General features: G+C 36.7%; 1 protein-coding gene across 13 annotated transcripts in view; it reads left to right on the forward strand.

The window, feature by feature from the left end:
- STXBP5L (syntaxin binding protein 5L) overlaps positions 1-24,279 on the forward strand; it is a 191,437-nt gene that overhangs the window by 80,059 nt on the left and 87,099 nt on the right. For all 13 annotated transcript variants that reach the window (XM_068698430.1, XM_068698439.1, XM_068698432.1 and 10 more), the window contains one exon: positions 13,727-13,861. In XM_068698430.1, coding sequence (XP_068554531.1) covers positions 13,727-13,861 — 135 coding nt within the window. The remainder of the gene's footprint in view (positions 1-13,726; positions 13,862-24,279) is intronic.

A 24,279-nucleotide genomic window follows, 5' to 3' on the forward strand; every position in this document is an offset into this window, starting at 1 on the left:
AATGGGATTTGTAGTGCCATCTGTGTTGGTGTTACTGCAGAAAAAGTACTGCAAGAACTTAAACTGACTAGTTTAAAAGTATTTTTGTTTCTTTATGCTTAAATACACTCAAATTGCACCAGGATAGACTTTAATCTAAAATGGCATCACCTTTTATTGATCTATTGGCTGTTTACTACAGAAATTTGTTAACTGACATCTTCAAGAATAGCTAGACCCTACAATTACTAGCAATATTTGCTTTCTTATCTGTACATGAAAAAAAAAGTACTTCTGATTACAGAACTTCTCATCATATTTTTTCATTCTAGAATATTACAAAGATCTGTGTTTATATCCACATTCAACCTTGAATTTAAGAATCTATGTCCTGTTTCTAATCGTGGCTTTAACGGTCTTTCCCCAAAGTAATTTTTAGTGCAATAGGATCCTGCCAGTGTTAATATTTTGAGTTTCCTTTCAGTTAAAAATGTCCTTAGTTTGTTATGCCACAGTGGCTGCTTTTATACCTGTTTGCTAAACAACTTCTCTGAAGGCAAACAAAGCTGTCTAAGATATTTAAGATCTCTTTCAACACACCTCAGTATATAATGGTTCTATTTTCACACGACTATAAAACATATAATAATAACATTAGCACACTGTATAGTAATGTGATTTGTGATAAATACTCAGAAAAGCCTCAAAACAGAAAATACAGCTATGATATTACATTATTTTTATATAAAACTTCATATTTGTATATATGTATATAACTTCATTTTTAAAAGCATCAAATTCAGGACTTAAGGAAAATCATCACAAAATACGATGAATATGACAAATGTTTTTTTATTTCATGGTTATTAATCAATTGCAAATTAATTCACATATTGATCACATCTGCATTAAAAGCAGATTAACAGATAATAGCTGACATATATGAATTATTCCTAGAGATAACAGCTGTTTCTAATAGCAAAAGGACAAAGAAATGGAAAGATGTTATACAACCAAACACTTCTTCTTTCCACTGATTGCTAAAACCATACAACATTGTCTGTACTTCCCCCCAATCTGTCCCTGGGCTATGCATTTGACATTTATTATTTTAAATAAAGCTTTTTACTTAAAATATTTTGTCAGATAGATAAATGAGTCTCAGGACTGGATCTGAGACCTTACTTTGCTGTGGGAAGCATATTCAGTGAAGGTTTCTAAACAAAAAGTTTCTCAGCTCTGAAACACCAAAATTATAATTTCAGGCTGTTAGTAGGCTAAATACTGTGGCTATAAAGACAGTGTAGTTAAACTGTTTGACAAATGAAATTTACTTATATGAATTCACATAACGTTATAAATTTGATGTGTGTTTGTTTATGCACATATTTGCGTGGGTGTGCATGTCTGCACATGTTCATCCCCACACACATGAAATCATCGAGACCCATAGAACCGATGGAGAAAACTGAATAGCTCACACAATTACCTGATGACATGGCAACTGTACAGGGAGTAGGGTCCACCATCCTGACAGACCCTCTCTTCTATTTTTTCTTCTCTTGGGTCACTCTGGATGCATTTCCTTCTAGTAGTTCTATGAGAAGACAGATATTTATTTGAAATTCTGTTCTTTAAAACATCATTGTGAAATGTTTATTTTTATTTTTTTTTGTTGCCTGGCCACCCCCGATTGTCTGCTTGAGTAACTTGTACGTTGGCTTCTTTCTTTAGGAAAAAATACATCATTTCTTAGCAGTAGATGTAATGTTGCTATATGCTGTAAGACTTTAAGCCATACACTAAGCAGTGTACTTGTTATTCCTAATGCCTTGCAAAACCAGATTTGGATAGCAAAAATTAAAATGCTTTTGCATGGCCATACATTGAACAACTGTGTTTTGAGGACTTAGTTATAACAAATGAAAAGTCTACTTTTGTAATATAAAAATGCAATATAGTATAATTTCCATATGTGGATCATATATTTAATATCATACATATTCATGTTAGACAAAACCAAAAAAAAAGGTAGCTTTAAAAATTTAAACAAATTCAGACAGGGAATATAGGTCAGTGTGGAACAGTTTTCATTTTGTAGGAATTTTCAGCTTGTTAATATTGTTGTACAGTTACAAGAATTCTGTGTTTGTATGTTTATAAGTTTTCAAATTCATAGTCCTGTTCAAACCTATCCTTTTTGTTAGATTAGATTTCCAGTCATATATTAAAGCAGTGAAGAACATGCAGCCACTCTGTTGCAGCAAGTCATTCGCTTCTTGGATACTACACCAACCTTTTCCTGCTCAGGCACATGGCAGCTTTAAGCAGAATCCAATGCAATGATTTAGGATGCTTTTCCTTCTGTCACAGTAAACTCTGGGCATTACTCCAGTAAATCAGAAATAGAGCTAGTAATGTCAGTGTTCAGATTATCTCATTAAACAGTACATGAGCAGGAAGAGAAGAGAGACTACAGATTGCAGAAAAACAAGGACCGCTAATCACAGAGTCCCTGTCTACTGAAGCATAACAAATGAGAACAGCTGGTCTCCAATAGGCCTACATGATTTTAATTGATGGAAGCTGTTAAGGAAAAAGATCGTGTGTACGCAGTAAAAGTATACGCACAGACATGCACACACACAAATGGAAATGTAATTTTTTGTTTTACTTGAAGTCAATTTCAGTATCATCCTGATACCAGAAAGTCAATCAAAGTAGCTAGATAGATATTGCTATAAAATAGGTTTTAAGCTCATAGTAAAAATGGTCGATACAAACACAGATTTCTGCATATATAGAAGACAAATTTCAACCTTTCCTCTTTGAGCTGAGTCTCTAATTTCAAGACTATGGAATTAGGAATAAAAAAATGCACTTTTAGTTTATAGTTTGTGTGGGGTAGAAGGATGGGAGAAACTCAACCCTATTTTTTTTTTTTTTAATGCAACTGCTACAAAATTAATGAAAGAAATAAATCAGAAACTTTCTCTTTTGGGAACAGTATCCCCCGTTTCATCTTTTGTTTTTAGGCTTTCTTTTATTGCTAAGAAGAAATACAGTGGCTATTACCATGGTCTGTATTGTCCATCATTGTCACAATGCTTGGTATTACAACTCAATTTTTATTTAACCTTCAAAGAAATTAGTGGTGGACAACTGAAGTACTATAAATAAGAAATCATGATTTCACAAGACAATAGACAAGGGAGAAATCATGTATGCTGTCTTTCCCCTGAAGAAAAAAGCAATGATCTAGTCTGTTCGCCAAGTCTGTTTTATTAATTTTTTCACTTCTTCTGTTTTTGTAGAAGTTTTCTCATTTTTATTGTCTCAGGGCTGCGAGCTGGCATCAGAAATAAATTGTATGCCAATGAAAATACATTTCTTTCAGCATATTTTCCTTGCTAAGGAAGCAAGTTCCGATGCTGAAACTGCATATAATTTCCCTGTCTTTTTCCTTGGACTTGGACCAGTTTTTTTCAATGGTCCAAGTCCATTGGTTACACCCTTTCAATCCATTGCATTGCTGTTCTGTGATACTACAGATCTAGCTGTGAAGAGTACGTCAATGTCATTGTCAATGATCCTGTGCCCATACATAAGACATCATAATGAAGCAAAAACATAAAAGGGATTTGACAGAAGAGGGTGTCTTTGCTGTGCATTTGTCTAAGGAAGGAAAATAATTTTCTGTCATCCTGAAGATGAAATGAATTATTAGTAGCACAGGCTACAAAAGTTTTCATCCTCTTGCACACTGGGATTTCAAGAATGAGTTTTAAATTACTCTGAAGTTCCAGGAATGCCAGTAGAAATGATGCAATGCTGCTATGGCAGAAGCTGTTGAGTTACCAAGAACGTGAATTTAGATGCCTGTATTTTATATGAAGTTATAGGGCAGCTTTCTTTGTATGTGTTATTGAACAGGACAGGATTTTTTTTTTTTGTTTTTTTTTTGTTTTTTTCATGAGGTTGTAAGAAGGTTAGTTATAGGAATTAAAACTGATGTTAAAAAAAAGGGCCTGTTGCATGCTATATACTTTGAGTGTTCCTGTAAAGGGATCATGATAACCTTGTAAGGTTTTATCTGAATACATAAATGCATTTGTTATTCAGGGAAGATCTCCAAGTTTGCAGATCTAATCTAATAAGATATAATTAATCTAATTTATTTTTGAACATGCATTTTCTGGTCTGTCTAGAGTCTTCAAAGTTTGAGTTAACTGCTTGTAAATAATGTTAAGCCATTATAAATTCTCATATAGTTGATAAAACGGTATGTCCTAAATTTGTCCTAAAACAAATATTTATGGAATGCTGTAAAATAATCATTACAGTTGTGATTGAAAACTCATTTGGAAGAGTAGCCTCTCAATTCAAGAATGGGACTAACCTTAGGCTTATAGTTATTTCATCTGTCTAGAAGTTTTGAATAGGTATATACTGCTTTTGAAATAACAGTCTGCTTTCATTTTGTATTTTCTTCAAGGAAAAGAAGGAAAAAGAGGAACCAAATATGCTATTAATAGTGTTCTGCTTTGTTCTCTATTTTTTAGTTTTTAACTTTTTTAAAGGGTTAATAATCAGGCACAGTTTCTGATAATAAGGATGCTTCAGAATGCACCAGTAACACCAAAGAAAAAAGAAACCAAAATAAAGACAAAAACTGAATGTCTTGAAAAATATATACTTTTTCAACTTAATTTCTTAAGATTTTACTGTTCTTTTTTTTTTTTTTTTTTTTTTTTTTTTTTTTTTTTTTAGCTGACTCTTGTATTCCTTTTAGTTATTCTTTTAGATTGTTTAAATATAATATTTCAGGTAAAGATATAAGGAAAAATCCATATATCTTAAACACTTTGAAAGTGGCAATGGACCACTAGCCAGTTGATATGTCTAAGTAATTTGAAAAACAATAGTTGCATATGCTTTATTTCTCTATCAAAACAAATAAATATGTATAGCATTTATCTGTGCTATTTAAGCCTGCTTTCCTAAAATAAAATTATAGACTGTCACAATGTTTTCTCAACATTTTTTCCAACTATAATTTACAGAAACAATGTGTGTGTATGCACTGATTATATAAAGTGCATTCACAAATGGAATACTTTTTCTCAGGATATATTTGTACTGAAATATTTTAGAGATGAAATTATGATTTGTTGTACCTTAGCATTCAGTACAGAATCTTTCATCATTGAAATAGGTATCTTTTAGCAAGTTGTTCTAGTTCAAGCAATAATTATTTTGGGGAAAAACAAACAAACAAAACACTATGGAGAGTGTTAAGTAGAAGAGGGAAGCCCCAAAAGTTTATTTCTTACATTACAGTCCACGAATACTTGTAGCTAAAGTGATGTACATGTAAAATAGATGCATATAAAACTGATCTGCAAACTGAACAGATAAACTGAACTATCACAGATCCTGAACTTGAAAGGCAAAGAGGTACAGCACTAGAAAGTAGCTGTTACCAATGCTTTGATTCTCTATTTCATGTCCCCTTTTTTTGTGAAACTTTCCATTTTACTGTCCCATTCTTCAAAACATTGCTCTCTACATATTACTTTAAAAAGCAGTAAGCGTAAGTACTGTCTTCAAGTGGCCCTACTGTTTGGAAGGATTAATAGTTCAGTGAGGAAATACTCACACTAACTAAATGATATTCATAGCGTTAATTGTAAAGTTTATGACTTTCATTGATAAACTACAATTTATTGCTGCAGATGATTAATTAAGGAGATTGAAGTAGTAAGCAAATTCAGAAGTCACATTCAGCTCATGACTAATTTGATGGTAAAATTTAACTAACTTCTAATTATTACACTCATCATAAAATAGTCTTCACCCACCCAGGCCTGTCATGATCTTTAATAGTTCTGGAAACAGTATAGTCTTAAAAGAGCAAGCTGATGAGGTCTACCTTTCTTTATAGCTCAGGGAGAACAGTTGGTATCTCCAGGGTCAAAATAGCTTTTAATTAGATCCTTCAGATGATCTGCTAGAGACAGCAACTTCTCTTCAGTGTCTATAGCTTTAGCCTGGGCTTCTATTTAGGCATTTCAGGTTGGTTACAAATTAGATTGTTTCATATTTGTCTGTCTAAATGTTCTTGTGTGCATGTCATGACTTAAAGCAATAATGTCAGCTATACATTCCCGTGTGAACTGATGGAAAAGCAACATTATACTTCCTGTGAATACTGGCTAGCCAGAAGCTCCCTAAAAACACCGGTCTGCTTTCTACTACTGGAGAAGGAGGGGAACTAAATGAGCGTGGTCGTCTTTGTGTGTCATTGAGGACATTTGTCTTGGGTTTATGTGGCAATGGCTTGGTAGCAGGGGGACTGCAGGGGTGACTTCTGTGAGCAGAGCCCAGAAGCTGCCCCATGTTAGATAAGGGCAAGTTCCAGCCAGCTCCAAAAGGAATCTGACTCTGTCCAGAGCCAATGTAGTGAGCAATGTTGGTTGGGCCTCTGTGAGAGCAGATTTAAGAAAGGGAAAAAGAAAAAACAAAACCAAGAACTGCTGTACAACAGCATTTGGGAGAAAGGAGAACCTGCCCTGCAGACACCAAGGTCAGTGAAGGAGCCAGTGGTGTATTGGGGTGTCATTGCAAAAGGCCCTGGGCTGGACCTGTAGCCTGTGGAGAGGAGGGCACGGAGGAGCAGGGGGTCTGGGGGGAGCTGCCACTATGGGGGACCTGTGCTGGAGCAGTTTGCTCCTGGGGGATGGATGGACCCTGTGGTACGGAGCCGTGTGGGAGCAGTGCTTGAAGAGCTGCTGCCTGTGGGCAGCCCCCACAGGCTCAGTTTGGGAAGGACAGCATCCCGTGGGAGGGACCCCATGGGGAGCAGGGGCAGGAAGCAACCATGAAGGAGCAGCGGAGATGAAGCATTAGGCTCTGACCACAGATCTTATTCCCTGTTCCCCTGCACCACTTGGGGGGAGGAAGTAGTAGAGGGTGAATGGGGGTGAAGGTATTTTTAGTTTGCTATTAGTTTCTCACTGTGCTAGTCTGCTAGAAATAGGTAATAAATTATATAAATCTCCTGGCACTGAGTCGGTTTTAGCCCGTGGCAATAATTAGTGAGCGATCTCCCTGTCCTAATCTCAACCCTTCAGCCTTTTCCTTTGAATTTTCTCCCTCTTTTCCTTTGAGGAGAGGGAGTGAGAGAGTGGTTTTTTTTGAGTTCAGCTGAGAAGCAGGGTAAAACAACCAGAACATTTTGTACATGTCTGTTCAAAAGAACCAAGAGTTTGAGGGAGGAGAAAAAAAAGAGGTGAGTGGATGTAATTTGTGTTCCCTGGTGTAGGGAGAAGGGGATTGCATCTAAGTCATAAGGCATCCTCAGTAGCTGTGGATTCCCTTGTTGGGGTGAAGAAATTCTTTACAAATCAAGAAGGAAGGGAAGGCTTTTCTAGTGGTTGTTGTTGTTTTCTGTTGTGAATGGTCATTGAGAATTACAGAATGGTTTGGGTTGAAAGGGATCTTAAAGATCATCCAGTTCCAACCCCCCTGCCTTGGACATGGACACCTTACACTAGATCAGGTTGCCCAAAGCCCCATTCAGCCTGGCCTTAAACAGTTCCAGGGATGGGGCATCCACAGCTTCTCTGGGCCACCTGTTCCTCACCATCCACATAGAGAAGAATTTGATCCTAATATCTAATCTAAATCTTCCCTATTTTAGCTTAAAGCCATTACCACTTGTCCTATCACTACACTCCCTGACAAGGAGTCCCTCCCCAGCTTTCCTGTAGGCCCCCTTTAGGTGCTGTAAGGCTACTATAAGGTCTCCCTGGAGCCTTCGCTTCTCCAGGCTGAACATCCCCAGCTCCCTCAGCCTGTCTTCACAGGAGAGGTGCATCCCTCTGATAATCTTTGTGGCCCTCCTCTGGACTCGTTCTAATGTGTCCATGTCCTTCTTGTGCTGGTGGTCACAGAGCTGAATGCAGCACTCCAGGTGGGGTCTCAGAAGAGTGAAGTAGAGAGAGACAATCACCTCCCTCACGCTGCTGGCCATGCTGCTTTTGATGCAGGATACAATTGGCTTTCTGGGCTGCAGATGCACATTGCTGGCTCATGTTGAGCTTGTCATCCACCAACACCCCCAGGTCCTTCTCCTCAGGGCTGCTCTCAATCTATTCTACACCCAGCCTAGTTCTTGGGATTGCCTCAGTCCAGATGGGGCATCTTGCACTTGGCCTTGAGGGCTGCAATGGCCAAAGATTTTTCTCTAAAAAGAGTTGCTTTGAAAGAGGACCTGACAGAACAACAGCCAGGAAGTGGCTGTTACCATGGAGAAAAGACCAGTCTATCAGGTGGCAATGGCAAGAGAACAACGCATGGTGTTGACTGCCTGAGGTAAGTAACTCTAAATTAGTGGAGAGTACTGAAAGCATCAGAGGACACGGGAAAGGATTCCTTGAGCCAGGACAGGAGATTTAATCACTCCAGAAAAAAAGCTGGTCTTCTGAGGTATGCTTGACCCTTTTAGGAATGAGATCAACTTTCTCAGCAGCAGCTGAACTCATCTATGATAGGACAGCAAACTGTAAACTGAGTGTAAGAGATTGGCTTAGAAGTCGCTGAGGGAAGACTCACCAGGACCACAGCTCGCTTGCCTTGCAGCTAGTGGGCTAGCATCCTGTCAGCTACTCATGTTCTCAGGTTAATGCTCCTTCAGGTTTTGTTTTCCTCTTCTCCCTCTCCCTAAATCCTGTTTGAGCCCCCGTCTGTAAATCCATGAGATTTCCATCTATTCAGAGAGCCCAGACAGTGGAGTTTATTTTGTTAGATTTCTGAGAGGGAATTCATGCTGATTTTAGGATTCAGTAGGAACGCACAGCAAGTGAACCCTTCTTCTGCCTGCGGTGTTAGGCATAAGGGCTGCACATACTCTTTGCTTTTCCATATTTAAGATTATATATATAAAGTGGAAGAGGCATAGTATAAATTTAGCTGCAGTTTTCATGTCAAGGAATGAGCAATTAAGTAATTCAATTGGAAAAACTGCTTATCATTTTGACAAAAATACAATTTCTTCTACCTCCTTCTGAACCCCTTGTTCAGGAAATGTATTCCAGGAAAGTTTTTCATATTAAAAACAGAAAAACAAAGCACAACAGAGACAGAAGGAAATGTTCTGGAAATTATCTTTTATTTTTCTTAGAACAATATCATTATTGTAATAAAGATGATTTGAAGCCATCTAAGTGTTTTTGCTAGTATTTCAGAGAATGTAGATGTCTAAATTATTTTAGCATTTTATTATTCTAACAATGTGCAATGAAGTTTTTTTCCTTAGAGTTGTTAGACTGTAGAGTGCTGTGATTTTCTGAAAAATACACCTCTTCAGGATTCGCTAGGCAGAGTACTTTCCTTTTAAAATTGGGTTCAAATTTTTGACAATGCCTCTTAATGATACACCATTATTTCTCAAATATTGCTTCTGTAATTTTAGAAATATTCTCAGGACTTACATTTAAATATTGTTTTGCTTAATATATTCTGACTCAAGTGATTAATTTGTCAACTGTTGATTTTTTTATTATTATTATTACATTTTATATCCTACTTTATGTGTTGAATACACTGAAAAACTGATGCAGTGTTCCAGACCATTTTAGCAGCATGGGAACACCTTTCAAGGTATTGGTACATGTTTTTTTATTACTCCTTATCATGACTGATGAGATTCAGATTGTTGTTTGCTGCTGACTTGCTGCTAAGAATGTGTAATATCCACGATTCTGGCTCACTTTCCGTAAGTGATCAATGTTGAACAGATTCTCAGGTCTACATTTAATTGTGTTCCATATTATCTTGATCGGATGGACAAACTGATTAAATATTGGCAGGAGCACTTCACACTTGCATAAATCACTGCAAACTGCCTTCTTAAGAAAAATAGATTTTCCTTCTCTCTGGTGAGTTGACTAGGTTTGGTGGCTTGGCTGAGGACTTTTGTTTGTTTTTCTTTGGTTGTGTGTTTTTTTTTTTTAGGGGCATCAAAAGACATTTTAATTTGCTTGTGGAATATAGAGACGTACTAATATCCCTAAACAATATAGGGACACCTTCCATCCACAATGAAAACTACAGTATGAGACATCACTGTGTTCTTTTGAAGAAAGTATATAATTTCAGTACTTACTGAAATGTAAGACATTCATTACAAATCTGAGACTTGCTTCAAAGAAGTCGAATTAACATTTTCTGTAAATGTTTTCTGTAAAAGTAAAAAGTCAATAATGCATAAAACACTTTGCATTTAATTTACATAATGTAAAAGGAAACTACTCCAGAGCGGTGTATAGTTATCTGATATGAAAATCATATGGCTTTGTTTGGTGAAGCCTGACAAAGTATCATATTACAATGTCTAATAATCCCATAATCCCCATCTTCTAATATGCATTTAATTTTCAAAATGGTTACATTAAATGCATGTTTCTGTTCTGAGCACTGGCTTTTAGTTTTTATAGCTCTGTATTTTTCTTTTTGAGATAACTAGATTGTCTTTAAGGGAATAGCATTTTCTTAGAAGCTCACATGTTGTGAAAGGTAGCATTTGGTAAAGTGTTTGAGAAATTTGGTAATGTAGTTTGAGAAAATAGGGAAGACTCATAGGGCAGTGTTCATTGTGGAAGAAAGAATATGCAGAATATTTTCTTATCTGCCTGTCCCATAAATCTTATCAGAACAAAATGAAATTATTTAAGAGGAAATAGCTGGGTTTAAGACTGCATTAAAATTTGTGGTCATTGTCTTCATTCTTTAGCAACAACTGTTTCTCTTCTGGTTCTTCATATGACATAGCCTTAGTAGTCACTGCTGTCTGGGATTTCCTGCTGTCAGATAGGCAAGCAGGAAAGTAAATATTGTAATTGATGGCCAGTGATTAGGGCTTTAGTCCGATCCTACTTTTACAGTAAGACCTTGCTCTTGAAACCCTATGTCCTTGAAATCTTAAACCCAAAGTGGGCGAATGGAGGAAATATAATATCGGGGAAATTAGACACACATTTGATCTGATAATTGTTGTGGCAGTACATGCTGGAGATTATAAACTAGAAGCAAATTTCAAAAATGAGAACAAGCAGACCAAAGTAGTCTTACATTGTCTGAGGTGATTTTGAGACTTTTCATAATCGGGTCATTGGATTCAGTCTTGTGCTTTAGAGATTGAGTGTTCTGCAGTACACTGTACTTTCTTGTGAATAGATTTATCAGAGTACTGAAATTCTGTATGTTCCTAGATAGAATTGAATCTGTTTGGACTGATGACACAGCTGCAAAAATTTGGAATAGCAGTATTCAAGTCAACCAGGGTTCACTGTGTGACTCACTATTCATTTCTTAGCCCCTAGACAGCTGCATTTTCAATACTTTCAAAGTCACAAATCTTTTTTTTTTTGTTGTTTATTTTTTTCCCCTTAATCTTCCTGTAATTTAACAGTTTACTACAGGTAAGTACTTGTAGTAAATGAACATCATTAATATGAATTGGTTAGGAGGATTTATCAACCGGGGACTAGAGAGGTTTTCACATGGTGTGGAACCTAACAAAGCATGCTTATGTTTTGGAGTGCAAGAAAGAGACATAGAGCTGGTACAGAAACACAAGAAATAAACATTTGGACTAAAAGTGAATCTTATCAGAAGTCCAGCATATGGCGCCTCTAAAGAGAAAGCAGAAGTAATGAAGTTGTTTAAAGAGAAGGATCAGGGAAGTCATGAAAACCAGCCTCACATTTGAAATGCTACAGAGTGAAAAGGGGGAAGTGTTCTTCACAACTGTTACAAACAGAATAATAAAGATAACAGATTAAATTCCAGCAAGGAATATGCAGGTGGCATATTTTTTTCTGTCAGACATTTGTCAATCTAACTGCACCCATAATGTAAATACTAAGTTGCTGCTTGAAGGCATTTTCATTTATGCACGCTAAAGAGTGATTTCCATTCTCAAATCAATTCTCTTGGAAACACTTGGTTTGCTACCCACAAAAGGTGGTGGAATTATTGCCAAAATTAGGTAGCTAATGAGAAAATGAGTCCTGTACAGGTGGATAGAACAAAGTCTGTAGATTTCTTTGAAAGGTAAGCCTTGTGCTGGATTCATAATTTAATGACAATTTTCTCCATAAATTAGGATGTGAAGACTGCATATCTCTAGTTTGTTCAACTCAGTGTGATGCATAAAGCAAGAATATTCTTTGCTCACTTGAAATGCATTCAATTTAAGATATTCTGACACATGGTTAAACAGAATCTAGAATTAGATTAGAACTTTTCAGGTACTGTGCAGAGTCTGGCTGGAATATTTTTGTTTGTTGAGAATACCTTACAGGAACAATTACAGGAAATTATGTGAAATTTAGATTAATATCTAACATTTTTTTTAATTCAAAGGTTGGTAAATGGGTGGTGAGGTTGCTCAGAGAGGTTGTGGATCCCTCATCCCTGGAGGTGTTCAAGACCCGGTTGGACAAGGCCCTGGGCTACCTGGTCTAGTGGGTGGCATCCCTGTCTGTGGCAGAAGGGTTGGAACTAAATTGTCTTTAAGGTCCCTTCCAACCCAAGCCATTCTCTGGTTCTGTGATTGAATGCTATCATTGGAGGACATTACATGTTGGAGAAGGTCAGATTACTGAATGATAGCCAGCAACCCTCTCACTCTTCTGTAATGAATTGAGACATTGCTGTACCATAAGAATTAAAATTGAAATATTTATGTTTGTAAATGCTGCTTACATGTTTGTGGGGGGAAGAGGTGTTAAGGATAAAATTTATTGCATAGTCATTACATCAAGCTTGTATATAAAAGCTAGAAATAGCCTGCTTGTGGAATTGAATGCTAAGTACAGTAATGTATAGCATAGCAGGCAAAATACCTGGATTTTCTCAAATTTCCTTAGGCTATACCATAAGAACAGGTGACGTTTCAGCCTATGGAAGTAGCACATATTTGATTAGCTTTAAGCAGCAGGTTATATCTCATGTAGATAGTTTTATTATATCTCATGTAGATAGTTTTGCTTCATGTATACAATATGTGTATAATAACTATAATATCAAAGGAGCGTGAATCTATTCATTTGTCATATCTGTGAGAATTTGTATACATGTTATACTGAGAAACTGTAATAACATTTTCCAATATAATATTTCCAAGCACAGGTTCATCAACCTGTAATAGCGATATAAATGTAGGCTTCAACATGTCTATGATATAATCCTTATCTACACTTGGTAATGCTATTAATTTAGTGCCTCACTTTCCCAAACAGCCAAGAAAGTGAATGTTTTCTTGTGTTTATGATGGTGTTACACGTATGTTGTACAAAACACTAATCCTGCTGATGTCCATTAACTTCTGTTTGAACTGGAAAAATTGCTTATAGTAAAAAAGAAAATAGGAAAGCCTAGCTCAAGAGTCTTGGATGCTATTATAGTGCAATTTATTCATGCAGGTAATGTGATGTAGGTCAGAGCTTAAGTGATATGTCTCTTTTTCCCTGCCCTTCACATAGACAGACAGGTTCTCTTCTATGTTTTTTCTGCAGATGACCTCCAACAACTGCACATTCTTCAGAATGCTGTGCCTGCTGTGAGGCTTCTCCGAAGTTTTAAAATGGAAAGAACAGTTATTTCATCTGTAAAAATGTTAAAACTTACGTATTTGGTATGTTGTTCAGTCCATTTTTTTTTTGTTGTTTTTCCTTTACAGGATTACTTACTGCCATCTACCTTTCCAGAGTAAATGGCTTTATGTTGGAACAGAGAGGGGAAATACACACATTGTTAATATTGAGTCCTTCATTCTTTCTGGATATGTCATCATGTGGAACAAGGCAATAGAACTGTAAGTGCAGATTATTCTTTTTGCATTTGTGACTGTGGTCATTTTTGTAGCTATCTTATGATTCATTTTTAAGAAGAACATTTTGTTACAAGTATTTACAAATCTTTAGAAAACCTTTTATTTCAATCACTGTCTGTGTAGTATTAGCTGTTCTGTTACAAGATGTTAGAAAACTACGTTTATAATAGAGATCATTTAATTGCATTTTCATTTACAAAAAATGTTATTTGGGAACCTGTTTAACCATTGACTTACATGAAATACACAGAATTATTAATCCCACAAATTCCGATTTTTATGTATTTATATTTTTCTGTATCAATATATATTGATATATTGTTTGCAATCTTCTTCAGACATCCTCTGAAGAGAATAATAGAATATTATTGGTCCTAAGACTCTGTGGAAAACTTTTCTGCATTGAACTGTAGAACCATTTAGATGAAAAGGGATTGGAGGTCTCTAGACCAATCCTCCTACTTCAAACAGGACTGATTTCAAAGTTAAATCTGGCTCATTGGGACCTGATGAAAGTTGCTAATGAACTGATAGGAGAGGTAATGAGCAGATGTTGGTGTCTGTTAAATGACAGCTCTCTGACAAGCTAACTCAGGTTGCCTATGCCATGTGTATGCAATGGAAGGAGACACAGAAGTCTGAGAGGGATAAATCTGTGCTTCGTGCAAGTAAAAACCTAAGAAGGAAGGAAAAAGTGTTTTTCAGCTGTTTCCTCTGTGGAATTTCAGAAAGTGAAACTGCTGAGGACAAACTCATAGTATTTCATGGCAGTTTCTGAGACACTTGCTTCATATTGTGAGGAAACTGTTACCTCAGGTACCAATCTGAAATTAATCAAGCTCAGTGAACCAAGAGGACTGTATCTAATTATAAGGCTATGGGCCTACAGTGGTAGATCCTATTCATCCCAAGCAGAGGTCACATTGATAGTAGCCACTTTTCTACAAAATCCTCCTCATTCCCTCGTTTTCCCACACTCTGTTGTTACTGACTTCTTCACTAATGTTTATGGCTCACAGGTTGACAAAACTGATACCTCTTTTTCTTCCTTCTCCTCTGTCCCTACCAAACTAATACAAGAGTCACAAAAATCTGATTTTATCTTCAAAAGAGGTAAAATTAAGGGAATGAAAGGTAATGAAAGTGTATGAAAGGTAATCAGGATTCAAACAGTCTTCTGTTAAATCTTTTGTCCTGGTAGGAATTTTGGAAGGTTTGTCCTACCTTTGTAAGAGTTTGCTCAGCTCTGTTCAGTAGTTTTACTGAAAAAAAAAAAAATCCTGATGGAGAATGAGATTTAATCAAAACAGAATCAATATGTTAATTTTGGTGAGTTCTTTGGGTGGGAAGTATCTTAATTATTTTTTTTCTTTCTCACATTGTTTTAATGATGTTGACATATTAGAAGTCTTCTTGTTTTATTTCTGTTCGTTTTTGTGTTTGTTTGTTTGTTTGTTTTTTTAACATATTATATACATTTTATTGAATAGTTAATGCCTTTGACAATTTGAGAACAACACATTTCCATTTCATGTGTGTTTTCAAATTTTCTTTCCTCCAGATATGATGATGATTTTCTTCTGTATAGGAACAAGTCTGAAAGTTTGTATGAAAAGGAAACTTTCCACCAAGTTTCACTTCCTATTCAGTTCAAAATTCTTTTGGATATGTTTGGTTTTGTTTTTATGGCCACAGTAGACATTTCTTATGAGAACAGATTAGAATTCTTCAGTGAATCTTCAGTGAAAAGTATGTGGCTTTCTTACTAAAAAGCTTTGGTTCTGAACTGTTGAGATAGGTTGCCGTCATTGTTTCTTCTTCTAAAAAGCTAGATTTCACCTTACTTCTTTGGTGGCGGTTGAGCACAGGTGTTCATTCATTGCTGCTTCTTGTTCTGTCAGTCTTCCAAGTATACCTTGATCCCTATAAGCAATGTGCTAGTCTAAGAAGGCTGTATCCTCTTCATGTACTCCTTGGTATCAGATGTAAGAAGCTGTACTTTTCTGTAACTACACAGGTAAATAGTGCAACACTTTCTGGATTAATTTCTCCGTATTAGAATAAGAGGCTGGTGGGGATAACAGTGATGTTTGCCACAGCAGCCACCTTTTAATAGATGTTCTAGCACTGCTGACATTGAAAGTATGTGTTTTTTTCCTAGTAAATTCATTTGAACTCTGTCTGGAATATGACATAACAGACTAATGTCTCTTCAAATCCTCTTGCTTTCTTGTAGGTAAAAATATAACTTAGATTACTTTTTAACAGGAATGCTATTAACTCTAAGTGTGTTTGATAAGTATGGGCTTATGTTAGTAGACTTTCCTTTATAATTGTACTGAGCTGTATATTTGAGAGACCAATTTTGTCTTGGGCCATTGATATGTTCATAATTGATTATCTTTTTTGAATCTTCTAAGTTCAGAATAATTTATTTATTTTAGTATTACAGAGTCATACAATAATTCAGGTTAGAAGGCTTCTCTGGAGTTTTCTGGACCAACCTCCTGTTTGCAGTAAGATCAGCTATGAAACTCAGTTTTTTGGGGCTGCGTAGACTGATAGGGCCTATTAACATTAGATACTTTAAAAGTCGAAGGAAAATGGGAAAATGTATGTATATATGTATGTATACCTTCAGGAACAGTTGCAATATTGCCGTGAATGAACCTGAACAAAGTAATAGTGCTCATAGGATTGTTTTTCATTCTGAGATAGATTATATCATATCAGAGTGTGGGATTAGTTTGAAGATGCTACTACTCTCTATAAAGATTGGAAGCAGAGGGTTTACCTTCTGTGCAGGCATATTTGTGTCAAAATTATTGGCAAGGAAAGCCCAGCAAAGTGATTTCTCTGCTGCTATATTCAAGTCCTCAAGTCCTCAGCTTAGATGGAGGATTTATAAATAGAACTTCGAGTGTGTCAGATTTTTGTGTCATCTGCACAAATGAGCTTGAAGAAGAGTTTTTCCTTCTTTGTGCAGCTTTTACCCACGGTTTCTAAAACTGCAGACTAAGGCTACCAACATAACTTGTCTTCCTTTCAAAATCCTTCCTCTTGCCAGCCTTGGAAGTGACTCTAATGAAATATCTGTGAATTTTCAAAATGAGGATTTAACTCAGTTGTCATTAGGATTTTAAGGCTATGCAATGAAAAACAATAGGAAATTGAACAGATTAATTTTTTAAAAGCCTGAAATGCTTCAACTTTGGCATGTCAAACTATGAGTTAAAAACAAACAACACATAGCCAACCAATCAACAAAAAAACAAACAAACAAAACAAACAAACAAACAAAAATACTAAAATCCACTTGTATTAGTTTTTCAGAACATGGTTAAAGAGGACCTCCACATATTTTGCTAACACTATGGCCAAGATAACCTGAATACCTGTGTTGTCATTTCTTCCCTTTGGAAAACACCTACAAGCTATATTCTAAACTTTTGTCGTGGACAGAATTTGTTCCTATGAGGCCATGATGATTTTGCTCAGTAAATAATATAATCAATGGTATAGCATAGGCACAAAAAATAGGGAGTGTAGATAACATATTCCAGCAACTCATTTTAGTCTGTTCGTGGATTTACCAGGGCTTAAACCCTTCAAACTGTTTTGTGACACTTAATGAGACAGCTTTTTTTTTTTTTTCCAGATAACAGGAATTTATCCTTGGAACAACAAAAAAATAGCTTGTCAGTCAGTCACACCTATTAAATGACTGACAGAATTATTATTTTTTTTCTAATAGTGATTATTTTGCAAAGAATCACCTTGTCCTGCATTGTCTATTTTGACTTAGAAAGTTGGCTTTAGGTTTGATTTTTTTTTTTCCCCTTGAAAGCTTGTTACCATTTGTGATTTTTGGGTGTGTATGTGTGTCTAATTTTCTATCAAAATATACTGAAAGATCTGTAGAATATAACATTTTGGAGTGAGTGTTTTTTCTCGTAAGGGTCCATTCACAAGTATCTAGTAGAGAAATATGTCAAAAAGATAGTCAAAGTAGCTATTTATCATAGGTACTTTTCTTATAAGATTTTCCAGCTTGCTTTAAACAATATTTATTATTACTGAGAAATTAAGGCCTGAATAGACTAATAATGTAAAGGAAACCAATCCCTTTGGTTTGAGATTATTTTCAATACTGAGGCATAACTGATCCTAGAAGTTGAGGGAAAAAGTTCTTTATAAATCATATGCACTGTAAAATTCAGTGGACCTGACCTTGTCAAGTGCTAAGAAAGAAAATTAGAACATGGGGAGTTTAGAAACATTTGCTCTAACAATTCTGGTCTCAGTTATTTCTGTAAGCATCTGAAGCATCTTTTCAGCTAAGAATGAAGAAAAACTCAAAGCTTTTAATTTGTCTTTTCTGTGGCATGTAGCACAGCTAGTACTTTGTCAAAGATGTTTGGTACTCATGATGCTATGCTGTCTTCTACTCTAATACGCAAACTGTTTCTCTCTTTCAAAATATTGGGAAATAAGTCTGGAAGAGAGGTATAGCATGTAAATTTAGCATGTGTCTGCATCTACTCCAACAACACTGGGATTTATTTTCTCAGATGGCAGGATCATACATTTTGGAAGGTTACCTGGTATCTGTGATAAGGAAGATGTTGCTGTGAGTTCACTAAACTTCAAAAATGAGAGATGTGCGTTGTAACCCCCTTCATGAGCATGCAAGTTTTAGTGCTGGAACACCCCAGTGAATAACTGAATGAATAATTGAAACTCAGTTGAAATTGATTTATGACAGAGCTGTTACTTGGTCTTTTCTTTCTTAGCTCTTTCTGGCCAAGCCCCATTCCCTAGTTGTGTCTCAGAGCCAGCAGTTCCGCTGTGGTAAAGGAAAGCAGCACACAGGAGGAGGAATAGTAGTCTAGGAGCAACTGCCACCCTCTCTTCTCCGACCCAAATGAAAGTAATTCTAATAAAAAGGAAGTACCAGCTGAAAGGTGTCTCTCTTCTAGATACTTCAGAAATTCTGTCCTCATCTTGAGGTTGAACTGATTATTACTTACATTATTCACATCTTATGGATCAAATCTACGAACTAGAGTATCTAACGTATTCATTCTCTTAAATACGAATGACTCTACCAATGAAAATATTTCTGAATGAAATATGACATATTTCATGAAATGAAATTATAATGAAAATAGTCTTAAAATCTCTGGTGCACTTCACCTTTCTAACATCAGAACTACAGAATATGTCTAACTACTGGCACAACAGAAATATCTGCTTATGAACTTCCTTTTCTCAGCACTGTTACATTCAGTCGTATCCAACTCTGTAACAATGACTAATAGAAATGTTTTCCTTTGTCCTCTCCTAACAACATTTATCACTTTCTACCACTAGTAGGTTTTTGTTCATGTCAGAAATCATTAGTATGATACTTCTGTAATTATGCATGCTTTTTTTTTTTTTTTCAAGAGGAAAACAGCTTTCTCTTGATTTGATTCTGTTTTGTCATATATTTCTTTTGCCAGCTTTAGAGATTGCCTTAGTATTTCACGAAGTTCTTACAACAGTACTTAAGTTACTCTGTTTCTTAGAGGGCATAATATTTCCCAGGATGATGGTGAGTGCATTGTGTATGTATTTTCCTTGTTTTCCTGGGTCCAAATTATAACATCACTGAAGCCTTCTTTTTCAGCCTTCTAGTTTTACAATAAAACATATTTTTTTTAAATGCATTTTCATGAGTTTTTTGAAGACTGCTTTTGTATAGTGAGTAGTTTCTTCATTTCATTCCTGTTTTGATTAAGAGTCAAGTCTTACAGCATATCAGGTCTCTCATTTCCCACAAAGAAACATGCACCAGATAAGTTAAAACTCTCTGTTGTCAAGAAAAACATCTGAAGAAGTGCACAACAGTTCAAAGTACTGTTAGTTTGTTAACAAACTTCTAGTTCTGTACAGCTGTTGTGGGAGCCCTTTGCTCCATTTTTTAATTCTTCTGTAGTCTGTTTTTGCAGGCTATTGAGGTCAGTGAAGGCTATGAAGTATTGCAGAATTTTATATCATTAGTTCGTTCTTTCTTGCTCAGTTCAAGGTAGTTTTTGCTTCAGGAACTTTTTACTGCAGATCATAGATTATATTTTGGGGACTTGACCTTATTTTTTTTTCTTTCTTTCTTTCTGCCATGTATGGACTTGGCTTTCTTTCTTATTCTTCTCATATCTTTGCAGAGTTTTATTCTCTCAGTCACTCTCAGCTGTAGCCCAGCTAGTATTTGAGGAATTCTCTGCTCAAGTATTTCACTTATGCCTTATTTTCTCCTACTGCTTCTTATGTATTTTGCCCTTTCTCTAAGGCTAGGATCTACTTTTTACATGGTGTCTTAAAGACAGCTTGAAGAAATGGCTATACAAAAGTATCTGGCATCAGCAGCAGTGTGTTTTATTCAAGATAGCTTCAAATTTGGTTGGTTTCCCAGTACCTTTTCATCCTTTCCAGGAGCTGTTGTATCCTTGCCTTTGCTTTTAATTCAATTCACCAACATTTTTCTTTCTTTGCTGTTCTGCAATGGCAGCATACGACTTTCCAATTTTCTTGACAAACCTACTCTAACAGTAGTGAGGAGAAACAAAACATTTTATGTATACTAAAACTACATAAGGCAAAATGTTTTCATGTGTAGACATTTCTACATGCAGTGTTATCTACAGTATGAAAGTAGTAATTACTGTATCTGTAGCTCTGATAGTGTTTCGTGGGTTTTGTAAACTAATCTCATTGATATAATATAGTTAACTAAATAATTGCTTCACATAATCCTACTTGTAGTGCAGTCTTGATGTCTACCCTTAGGAGAAATTGATTATAGTGCCTGGCAGTTCTTTTGCATGCACCACTTCTCTAGGGCTCCAAAAAACATTGCTGCTGTTTCTATTTATACATACTTTCCTTGAGGAAAAAATAAGATGCATGTCACGTAAGGCATTGGGCTACCTTTGGCATATGTGATTATTCCTAGTCTTAATGTGTGGCACAGAGGGCTAGCTTTGGGTTCTTGGCCACAGCCCTGTACTGGGAGAAAGATAACATCGCTTCAGGAGAAGCAAGAAAGATGTCTTGCCAGAGAAGATTTGTCATGTCTTTCCTGGATCCAGCCATACATCTGGTTCAGAGGAACAAGGGAAAGGCCATATGCAATGGAAAAATATTATCCTTTCACGCATATTTTTTTCCTGCTCCATCTGAAAATGGTGTTATTTTGTACCAGTGTATACCACCAGAACATTTCCCCCAACATGGGACTGACCGTGTGTGTCCTTTGCCAAACCAAACCAAAAGCTGCACCTTGTGGATATTCCTTGTTGGTTAGTCCAAAGAGGTATCAGTTTTAATGAAAATGCTTTGCTTCATTTGTATAAAAAAACAATATTTCTTGGAGCCCTGGAAAGGTAGTGCAGAAATACTGCTGGGTAGCAGGCTTTTCAATTTCAAAATGCTTTAGGAACATCAGCTGTCATCACCCCAGCAACTCCACGTGTGATGTTATCCGTGATGGCAAGTCTGAATTGAGTTTTAGGCTCTGCAATTATTTGAAACAGATCCTTCCTTATTTCCTGACAGAGTTAGTACTATGACTGCCAAACTTAGTAGACTGCTTCCTTTTGCCTATGTATAATCAAAGCTGACAGCTGCTAAGCGATCAGGATATTTGTGCTGGGCAGACCCTGGCTGATTGCAAGATCCTGACCCAACTCTCACTCCCCTTCCTCAGCAGTACAGGGGAAGAAAATAAGATGTAAAAGCCTGTGGGTTGAGATAAAGATGGGGAGATTGATTACTAATTACTATCAATGGGCAAATCAGACTCAGAATTTCAACTCAGAAGTTCAACTCAGAATTTAGTTTATTGCCATTTAAATATAGAATTGGACAGTGAGAAATTAAGACAAAACGTGAAGCATCACTGTGGGATGGGGAATAGGAGTTGCAGTCAGTCCGTAACAGTGCCTGCCACTCCTTCCTCATGCTTTTCCCTGATCCAGAGTGGGTCCTTCCCATGGACTACAGTCCTTCAGGATAAACTTGCTCCAGGTTGGGCTTTCCATGGGCTGCAGCTCATTCAGGAAATACTTAACTGCTTCAGTGAGGGGGCCTCCACAGGCTGCAGTGTGGGGATTTGCTCTGACATAATCCTCCTTGGGCTGCTGGGGAACAGCCTCCTCCACCATGAGCTGCAGGGAAATTTGCTTTGGCACCTAGAGAAACTCCTCTCCCTCCTTCTTCACTGACCTTGGTGTCTGCAGGATTGCTTCTCTCACTTTTTTTTCCTCACTTCTTATTGCCTGTGCAGCATTTTGCCTTTTCCTAAGTACCTTTTACCCAAAGTGCCACAAGACTCAGCTGCATCCTGTACTGGGTCCATTGGAGTTGGCTGTATCCAGCACAGAGCAGCCCCTGGCCTCTTATAGAGGCCACCCCTGCAGCCTCCTGGCTGCCAACACTTTGCCTCCTTCATCCAATGTTTATCATAAAGAGCTAACAAGAATTGAACCTAGGACTGCTAGTGTAGGTTTGAAAGTAGAGCAATGTTTCATTGAGTCTTTTGATAGAGTGAAATACTAGCTAGACTAAAATAATAAAATTGGAAGAAAATGGAAGAAACCTGACCTAGTCAGTTATAATACAGAACAAGTAAATTATTACAATAGTGAAGAGTAAAATAATATAAATATTAAGGGACTACTTATATAAATATAAAGGAATTGAATAAGGAAAAATAAAATCTCCCAGATTTAGTGTGCAGTGCTTGGTATTAACTTTTCTGATAATATGAGTGAAGCTCTCACTCAGCAAAACAGACAAAATAGCTAGGAACCTAATAATAAAATTGAAATTACTCCTGAAAGAAACAAAAGGTGCCTAATGTCCTGAAAAGCAAAAAGAAATTTTATTGCATTGTTTCAGGTGGCAAACCTCCCAGGATCCTCCAACTACTGTAGTACAATAGATTCAAGGTAGAGAAATGGATGAGGTAGGAAAAAGTATTGTATTAGTGAAGAACACCCCTTTTAGCTGAGGTCTCAGTATGGAAATCATCTCTGAAAGAATATAAGATAAAAATAAGACTGATACGAAGCCATCTTTTACTACCATTTATAGAGGAAGCACTAGTTTGTGACAAGGAAAATATAATTGCTGTAAAGTTAAATGTAATGTAGAGTGACTACAACTCATGTAACACTTTGCTTCTACACAAAATATGCGACCTTTAGTAAGCAATGACATAATATATATCTTAAAAAGAAAACAGTGTTTGTGCAAATACATCTAAGTTGTTCTTGACTTTTATAATAAGTAGATACAAAGAGCAGTTTGATTGGGATCAGCCCGTATCTTAGAAAGACGATATGCTCTTTTCTTTGTTCCCTCCATTTACCCTGATTTTGCCAACGTTTCTGATCAAATGCCTACACTTGTATGGCCAATCTACCCAACCTGCATGCTGGTCGGCTCAACGGGCTGGAATAACTGGCCAAAACCTGCATGAATTGCCAGCCAGCATGTCTGCATGTACTCCTGGCACCATTTCATCTGTCGCCAGCTTATTCATGCCTGATGTTTGCTTGGCTCTGCTCCCTTTTCTGTCACACTGACCAGCATAGTGCTGCCTGACTAACTGCACCAGTTTTGAACATTGAGAAGCAGTGCATATAGCCAGACACAAAGGGAGAAAAAAGTGAATTCACAATGTATAGGAGTGGTTCTTATCTGGGGAAAAGAAAAAAAAAAAGTGAAATTCTTTATGCTGCCTTTCACTCTTCCCAAATTTCCCTCTTATTCTTTTTCTTCCTACTTTGCACTGTACAGAATGGGCAGCATGTACCCCAAACAGATCTAGTTCTTTCCTTTACCATACACCGACTAGTCCAAATTGGTGAATCTGTCAGAAACAAAGTTCAAAGCAGGCTAAAATATCCCCAGTTGTCATATTTATTCCCTGAGGACTAGCAATACAAGATACTTGTGGGCCTAAGCCGTGTTTGCAAATACACTCATATCACTGTTCAATTCGCTGTCACTGCCTATCTACCGTGCCTGTTTCCAAGTCTGGTGGTATTTGAATTTTTTTTTTTTTAATTTCAGTATAGGTTACTAAGAAGCAGCAACTCAGTTTGCAGGGTCCCCCTTGGCAAGTTGGCTTGGATAAAAATGACAGCCAGATCTCCTGCTGCCTGTATCTCTGCAAAAACGGTTGTTTGCCATGACTCCAACCAAATGGGTACTTGCTGCTGGCACTGTTAAAGACAGCCTGTATAGAATGTTACTGCACAAACAGTTTTATCCTCTGCTTTCTTGCTGATCTCACTTCCATGCTAGGATATGCTGCAAATTGCTCTTGTGGAAGCCTTGCTCACCTCGACCTC

This window comes from Anas acuta, chromosome 1, assembly GCF_963932015.1.
Source record: "Anas acuta chromosome 1, bAnaAcu1.1, whole genome shotgun sequence".
Lineage (NCBI taxonomy): Eukaryota > Metazoa > Chordata > Aves > Anseriformes > Anatidae > Anas > Anas acuta.